General features: G+C 39.8%; 1 protein-coding gene across 1 annotated transcript in view; it reads right to left on the bottom strand.

The window, feature by feature from the left end:
• The window catches only part of LOC103517063 (transmembrane protein 181-like), a 34300-nt gene that overhangs the window by 14168 nt on the left and 10922 nt on the right, over positions 1-9210 (bottom strand). Inside the window, exon 4 of the mRNA XM_008482073.3 lies at positions 2900-3052. Coding sequence (XP_008480295.3) covers positions 2900-3052 — 153 coding nt within the window. The remainder of the gene's footprint in view (positions 1-2899; positions 3053-9210) is intronic.

Raw genomic sequence — 9210 nt, 5'->3', positions numbered from 1 at the left:
ACCCCGGTGACTTCATTGTTTTTTTTTTTTTTTTTTTTTTTTTTTTTGGATGTTTAAACGCATTAATTTTATGCAATTACATAAACATTTACATAGGTAGGTATTAAAAATAATAAGAGAAAAAAAAGAAGAAAAAATGTTGTAAGATAGATAACAAAATTTTACAATGAAGTTACAATTACAATGAAGTTACAATTAGGCTATGCTAGGCCTACCTGGTCCCCTGTGTTGAGGAGTCTCTCCGCCACACCCACATAACTCCCCCGTGACATAGCGAGGTCCAGGTCTTTATGGTAAGTATTGAACAGTATCTGGCTACGTGGTACTGTTGATGATAGGTAAGTATTTTTATATTTATTTTTAGGGTTAACCTCAAAGAATTCCTGTGCATCGCGAGATCTTAATGTTGGGTTAGGTACCGCGAAATATATCTCCTGCCTGACAGATGGACAGTGTACGGAGTTATTTAGGAGATCATAAATAAAGGTCAGGGAGCAGATATCTCTGCGCATCTTTAGACTTTGAAGTTGAAGTTGGTCGCATAGTGTTTCAGCTGAGATGGCATTGGGGTAAGTGGGGTAGAAACCATTAAATTTCCAGAATAAGTATCTGACAAATTTAGACTGTACATTTTCAATGAGTTTTGTGTTTTTCTCAGTTAAAGGGTTCCATATCAAGGACGCGTACTCAAGTTTACTTCGCACCAGAGACATGTATAAAAGTTTAATTGTACTCGTATCTATATTTCGGAAATATTTGCATTGTCTCTGGACGAGTCCTAAAACTTTGCACGCCTCCCTGGTTATGTTATTCACATGAGAGTTAAATTTTAAAGAGTATTCGAAAATCACCCCCAGGTCTTTTTTCTCTTTAACACTTTTTAGTTGGTGTTGCCCTATTAAGTATGTGTGGGTAATGGGGCGTTTACTATTCGTGAAGGACATACTTTCACACTTATCGTTGTGTAGTGTTAATTTATTGTTTTGTAACCAGTTCACAACAGATGTTAAGTCTTGTTGTAAAAGGGTACAATCATGAGGTGTTTTAATTTCTCTGTACAATTTAAAGTCGTCAGCGTATAGTAGGTATTTCGAGTGTTCTATCACGTCCCCAATGCCATCTATCACCATTATAAAAAGCAGGCAACTTAATTTTGACCCCTGCGGGACTGAGGAGGTAGGTATGTATGGCAGAGAGTACACCTCGTTGTTGTCCCCATCTCTGTACACAACGTTCTGTTTCCTATGTTGTAGGTAGGAGGCAAAAAAACTTAGAATGCTATTGGAGAAGCCGAAATTGTACATTTTCTCCAACAATACATCATGATTAATTTTATCATAACATTTCATGATATCCGTGTAAATAACGTCGACTTGTTTACATGTATTAAGGTTTTTTGATACAGAGTTATAGAATTCAACAAGATTTGTGACCGTGGAGCGTCGGGTGATAAAACCGTGTTGTTGGGGACTTATCTTGTTGTACACTAATTTGGACATCTCATCAAAAATGCAAATTTCAAAGACCTTTGCGATAGATGAAAGTTGAGCAATAGGTCTATGGTTATCTATATGATAAGTTCCACTTTTCTTCGGAACAGGGGTTACAAGCGTGTGTTTTAGTAGGTCAGGGAAAACTTTGCATTTCAGCGAGATATTGAAAATGTGAAGGAGGGGGCGAGACACATAGTTTGATAGTAGTTTAAGAATGGATGGAGGAATTCCATCAGCCCCTGGTCCCTTATTGCTAGGTAACTTTGATAAACTGTCCTGGATATTTTTTTCAGTTAAAGTAAATGTGTCTATTTCATCAGAGTGGTATTCACTATAAAAGTTGCACGTGTACAGAGATGGTTCGGTACTATAAACAGACTGAAAATGCTCACCAAACGCATCTGCTATACTCTTTGCACTATTCAAAGTTTTATCTTTATAAATATATCTTGATCTTTGGGTATTTTTCTTTTTTGATTTTGTGTAGTCCCATAATTTCTTTTTACCTATCGATATGTCTTTTTCTACCCCACGCATGTATGTATTATGGTCTGATTTTATTTGTTTTTTGCATTGCTCTTTTATTTGCTTATAATTTGTATTCTCGTTGGTATGTGTTTTTCTTTTTATCTGTCGTCGAATGGTTTCTTTTTCTTTGAATATTTTACGAGTTTCCGTTGACCACCAAAACGGAAATGTTTGCTTTTTAACACGTGTTTTATTAGGATAGGTAGGTACATTTTTTTTCAAAATTTCATAGAAGATAGTATAGAAATTAGTTAGAGATGCGTTGGGACATTGACAGTTTATTGGCCTTTCTAGGCGTAGCTTAACACAGGTGACGTTAAAACCGGTCTTAAATGATCAAATGAGGTGTTTTCTAAAACTTTCTCGCTTTAAGTTCATAGGTCGTCGCGACAAATTTCAAGATCAGAGCTCATTTGTGTGAAAAAAATGTGAAAAAAATCCACCAAAGACCATTTTTTTTTCCGCTTTATGGTGATATTGACGTTTTTTAGTCCCCCCATAAGAAATACACGGGGAACAGAGTTTGAGGCCAGCAAATAGACAGACACCGAAGCGAATACAATAGCCCGTCCACTATACCTTTTATTATTACTATCGTAATAATAAAGGAAGGACGGGCTAAAAATGAAGCTCGAGAGGGGGGTGGTGGCCGGGCCTCCTTGACCCCACTTAAATACGGCCCTGGCCTTGGAGGGGGCGTAATATCAATTAAAAAATAAGTTTGGACCAAAATTGGACTTGGGACACCAAATTTAAAGGATCGACGTGCCTTGATTCAAGGAACTCATGTACCGAATTTCATCAAAATCGGACCAGACAATCGCGAGTTATAGCCGAACAATCCAATTAATGTAAAACGGTGGAGTCAATAAACTTACATGATAGTCCTCAGTGTCTGATTTATAACTGAATGTTGGATCCTCTACTTGTGTCCAGTGTTGCCAAGAGGCGAGCAGCATTGCCATGAACCATAGCGGTCCTACTACAATAACCACTTTGGGAATGTAAAATGTCATCAGCCTGCGTTCATTCTGGAAGAAAGTATGTAGTAGGTAAACTTTGGATATACAGGGTGCGTCAGAAAAACACTGACAACGGCTCAGGGTAGGTAGATCTCATCATTTCCAACAACATTCTGTGGGTCATTTTCCTAACTTCGGCTACGTTTCTGAGAAAAGGCCACAAGCTGGGTCCGTCCCTCCGGGAATTTTTTAGCCCGTAGTTTATTCGATCGTGATTAAAGAAAATCAGTACCTATGTCTACCTAATTTGTTTAATATTCAGTTTATTATTATTCTTGATTTGATTTTTCGATTTTAATAAATCAGTACCTATGTATGTACCTACCTAATTTGTTTAATATTCAGTTTATTATTCTTCTTGATTTGATTTTACTTTCACATTTAAAATCAAGACTAGAGCCCGTTCTCCCTTTATTCCCAATATAAGGTTTAAGTCACCCATCCATTTATTGGCCTTGCTCGGCGTAGTTTACATAGGTGACGCTAAAACCGGTCTTAAAATAACGACTGAGGTGTTATCTAAAACTTTCTCGCTTTGAGTTCATAGGTCGTCACGACAAATTTCAAGATCAGAGCTCATTTGTGTGAGAAAATGTGAAAAAATCCTCCAAAAACCAGTTTTTTTTTTTGGTTTTTTGGCTTTATGGTTCTCTGGACAAAATTTACACCACCTTTTTCGTGTTCCTGGTAAAAAGACCTTTAATTTGATATATCAATCGACCAAGAGCCTAAAGCCAAAGTTTCAGCCATTGGTTCGTGTGTGTGTCTGTCTGTGTGTCCGTGTGTCTCTGTCTGTAAACAAAACCTCCCAAAATCAACCAAGTGCTCACAAAAAATAAACAAAAATCCATCCCACCCCAAAAAAGATTAGAAATCAATTTTGTACCCCGCCTTTTATTCACTTCATAGTACCTACCTTTCTTTCCCCTCATTGCACTCCTCTTTCCTCTACTATTACTTCTGCTTCACTGCATTGGCGGCGTGCCACCTACCTTTCTTTCCCCTCATTGCACTCCTCTTTCCTCTAATCTTACTTCTGCTTCACTGCATTGGCCGTGCCACCTACCTTTCTTTCCCCTCATTGTACTCCTCTTTCCTCTAATCTCACTTCTGCTTCACTGCATTGGCGGCGCGCCATCCATTTAATTTTAAAGCATTGCACGCCGCCAATGCAGTGAAGCAGAAGTGAGATTAGAGGAAAGAGGAGTGCAATGAGGGGAAAGAAAGGTAGGTACTACGAGAAGGAAGAGCACACAATCTATGAAGTGAATAAAAGGCGGGGTACAAAATTGATTTCCAATCTTTTTTGGGGTACAGAAAAGGTAGGTACATTACGAGAGTGAGTGCGAGCACAAAATACTGAAGGTGACGAGAGGTACAAATTATGGATTTCTATATTTTTTGCTGGAGTAAGAGCAATCGATTTTTGTGTTATAATTTTGTGCACTATGAAATGTTATAATTTTGTGGTGTTCGCCCTTGGTCTCTTTTTTATGCACGGAAACTGTTACTCTTTAATACTTGGGAGATACTAATAAGCTTTAATTGCAGAGAACTTAGCGCATCTTAATATGATTGAGTTAGCATGCGTAGGCGCAACAAGTACAGACCATGACGAATAGTGTATCCAATAGTACAATCATCACACTCTTGCGCATAATGGTTTGGTGAGTTTGGTTATTTCCTCGATGAAAACACCTATAGTACATATCTTTGAAAGTTTTAGTGCGAATCCCGGTGGTTTCGAGTGAGCAACACCATAATAACAGCATCCATATGTAAGTCTTTAAGTAATCTGTCGGGTCATCCTTGACCCGAGTTTAAAACATGGCCATATATTAACATACCAATTGGGCTAACAAAGGTTTATAGTAAGTTCTCGCTATTTCTCTCGTGGAATACCGTAATAATGCACCTATACTGTATAAGAGAGTAGAGTTCTTGTAAGTTCCGAACATTTCGATGAAAGATAATAATCAAGCATCATTGCGGAAGCAGTATTTGGTAACCGTTGTCGGTCATTCCCTGGACGCTGCGCTAGGGCTGAGCTAATGGCCATATTACACTCAAATCAATGTCAGGTAAACACTATTGAATCCCTCGTCGAAGATCCCGCTGGTGTCAGACTAGCTGCGGGAATGCTATCCCTACATAAACAGTAAGGCTATAAACACGTAGAGTCACTCAGTGGTCACAGGCGTAACCAACTTTTTATATATATCACCTCTTCTAATAAAACATATTTTGCAATTATTTATGTATTCACTTATTTGTACTTTAAATGATAATGATTGTATTTTTCTCTCTCTTCTCAAACTAAATACATTAAAATGTAATTAAGAAAAGAATGTTAGCAGGATGGCTTACCACTCTATCAAAATATTCTCTAAATGTAAAATGTATTGGTAAAAACAACACTAACACGTAAGATATCCGAACCTCACCTATTTGTCGCCAGACCCACAATAGTCATCCTCATTACGGACATTTGATCCTGATCTAATGGGAATACAAGTGATGACAGTGACTATTGGAACACACATCCACGCATCATCAGTTAGTCAGCGGAACACACTTCTTTACAGTATGACACGGACGAGCCGCACTTCTGTCTCTCGTAAGACAAACTAATCGGGACTACAAGTGAATAGAGCAAAAATACGTCCATACGTAACTAAAGTCTCAATCTCGACGCACATAAAGATAATTAGGTTAATTACACCTAAAATCACTTTTTACAATACATTTCTAAGGTCTTGAGTGTACCTATTATCCTTCTGCGTGCCTTTGAAAAGCGAAATACAGGCACCCCCTACACTCACAGAAAAAAATGAGCATCACCATAACAAAATCGGTCACAGTGTGGTTGAGCTGTAGAGCGTACAACGTCAACGAGAAACGGACAGCGGAAGCGGAGCCAGCAGAAAAGTACGTACCATTACGTTATTTACATATATACTGTGCTCACGGCCTAACTTAACGCGCTCGTGTGGTATGAATTTGTTTTCAACTCTCGTTCTCTCTTTCTCCATTCCAGGCTTCTTTCATCATACACACGTAATCTCCGTTTCTTCATCGATTTTAGTTTCTTCCTATCAATACCTGTTATCGTATTTCCTGTCGCTAGGATGCAGACAAAGATTATGTAACAGGGAGCACTGTTAATGAAAAGCAATCATCGGGACGACACAGCACCTCATGTACTTAACCCCAGCAGTCCGCCAGCTCGCAGAGAACCGCAGTTCCCACCCAGGGAAACCTCGCAGTTTGGATTTTCCAAAAAATGGCTCTAGCAACGTGCTATCTATCAACGAGTAATGGGGACCAGTGCCGTCAGCACAGCTCCCTCTGATTTTTAACTAAGGCGAACAAATTCTTGTATAACGTCTGATTGCAATGAACACTTAGATCAAGAACAACCGTATTAGAACTGTCGCAAGTCAACTTCTACGGCGGCATCCGCCAAACAACGAGACGAAAAGATTACCAATCCGAGACGGATACACGAGTCTCCAATTCTGCCGGCGGATCCGGGCAATTTTCCCGGCGCGCCTCCGACCCCGCCAGCCCGCAACCATTTCCATTTCTCTCTGAGAAGCCCTCCAGCAACGCTCTGGTAAGGCATGTGAACAGCAAGGAGAGCAGGGTTGTGATGGGGGTGTAGCGTGACGGTCTCGTAGGAGCTTGTAGTGCACCATGCTACGAATACCCAGAAGTAAGGGACTATTGACATATAGGTAAATGTTTAATTATTATTACATTAACATGGGCCCAGGAGCGCAAACAAGTTAACAGGAGCAGACAATTCGTTTGTTATGCATGTTAGCAGGTAATGATGCAATATATACCATACATTAAGCACTACTATATCTAAAAGTTAGCTCAACTTTGGGCGGTATACGCGCGGAAATGACACCGTGATAATGGCCCAGAAGGTGGGAATATCCTTGTAACTACATAAACTTAGAATACTCTTCCCTGAAAACGCTACTCTTGATTTAAACAGAGAGATAAGAACCGGTTATAACCACGCGACGTGCATTTGACACTGTTATATAGTACGTTGTAGTCGGACGCTGTATTACTGACGTTAATTTACTCGTCTAGCACTAAGTACTTGTTGTATACTAAGCGTCTTATAATCCGCCCGTGTCCGAGAGAAGTTTCAGAAGATAAGAAAGAGAAAATGGGCTTCCTAGCAATGATGTTCAACTATAACTCTAAAGAATGCTAGTCGCATATGTTGCAATACACCACGTGGGTAAGTGGAGACCGTTTCTCTATGGCTCTCTGTCCCGCATCATCTCTTAGGCCGTCTCGCATCGGCAGATATACCGCGCGATCGGCAAAATCCGGACGACCGCCCGGCAGCCCCGTCAGCCGCGCCAACAATAGCATCTCTAACTCCTACGCGCTGCCAGCAGCAAAGACCGAAGCGAGAATAGTTCACGACTGGTCGATGCACTAATATAGTTTTGACCTAGCTCGGCTTGTATTCTTGTCGTGTGGTCGTAGTAATTGTCCATGCAATAATAGAGAAAAGGACACAACACAGATACATAGTATCGCTATTTGAAGTTGCGGCACGACAGCCTAGCATGCTATACCTAGATAGAGATGACTAATTGCGCCTCAACGACGAGAGATCTTTACCAAAATAATATATATTACTTATCTTGTAATGTAGCGGCATCCAGCAGTGCATCGAGCAAGCCGGTACAGCTACAATGAATTAAATAACTCTGCTAGTAATGTTCTAGACATCACTCACCGCTTCCTTAATGCCTAGAAGGCCAACTACCAATATTAATGGTTCAATTACCGAGCACTCGGTCTTACATATAGTAAAGGATACGGTGTACTCTGTCCGCACACAAGATACATACTTAGCGCATAAGTGGTATTCTAATATATTAGACGCAAACAGCAGTACAATTTCTACCCTTTATTCGCTCATGAACTCGCAGCACCATAGACCCGATAGCAATATATATAGAGCTTCAATACTACTAATTTCTCGGTATATGTTGTTCTTAGTGAAGAAATAGTAGATTCAGACTTTTAGATCGGCTCGTGTCGTCCTGGCTGAAGGCTTTTACTGGTCTCTGTAGATATGTATTGATAGAATCCCTTCTTGCGTAATCTCTTATTTTGACAGCGTTAATCTGTTCGAATTGTAACTGACCAACTTACTACCAACTACGGCTAAACATATAATTCTATCAATCACTCAGCCGCTCGATGCAAAATCCTCACCCCTACCAAAAGTATCAATCTATTCTATGTATATATTTATATTCTCAAAAATTGTCTTTCACACATTCTACATCACGCCCGTGATTTTCTATAATAGATTATTCATCAAAGTGCTAACACGTCGTTAGAGCTCCATGATATCTAAATTATCAAGTATGTTCAATAAAACAAACCGATCCATATTCGCTGCGATTCTATTAAACTTGTATCGCTCGCTGCGAATAGACGCAGAGTGCAGGCAGCATAGGTAGGGTCTCTCGTTTAATATCCCGGCGTGCTTATACTGGACATACTTATAATTCATTGTCCAGTCAATTGAGCGGGATTATACCGTAAGGAGTCTTAGTACGCTTGGAGCCTTGAGCATACATTAAATATACGCAGTCACCCAGCGGACACGTAATCAACATCGGCTCAGTTATTCTGCCTCCTAAATAACTCGTTCAGGCGCGTTTTTTTCATTTTAACGGTAATACACCCGTGCGCACACGCAGACTGAGACAATTTGCGGAGGGAGCTATATTTCTTTTCTGCTTCAGGATGAGCAGAATCGCATGCTTCGACAGCTTATTATATCTGTCATTTCTTACATTATTTATAATGGTCACTTACGGTGCAGGCTTATGCACGAAAATATCTTTTTTGGAACGCTCTTTTATCATATAAACTCACCTAGCGACCAAGCTAAGCACATTAAGTGCATATATGCTGAGCATCAAATTTTCGTCGTATTTTTTGTGCATTCAGGTGACTGCTATGACGATAATTAGACTCGCGAAGAGAGCCTAGCTAGTATATTATCAAAGACGCGTTTTCTTGATATAGAGGACACATTAACAAGAAGGTGTGGGTAGCGGAGCACGTTTATGAATTTTCAATTAGCTTGTCGAGGCGTTGCACACCCCTTACCT

The sequence above is a fragment of the Diaphorina citri genome, unplaced genomic scaffold (genome assembly GCF_000475195.1).
Source record: "Diaphorina citri unplaced genomic scaffold, Diaci psyllid genome assembly version 1.1 scaffold1736, whole genome shotgun sequence".
Classification (NCBI taxonomy): domain Eukaryota; kingdom Metazoa; phylum Arthropoda; class Insecta; order Hemiptera; family Psyllidae; genus Diaphorina; species Diaphorina citri.
This window is presented reverse-complemented; position numbering and strand designations above follow the sequence as displayed.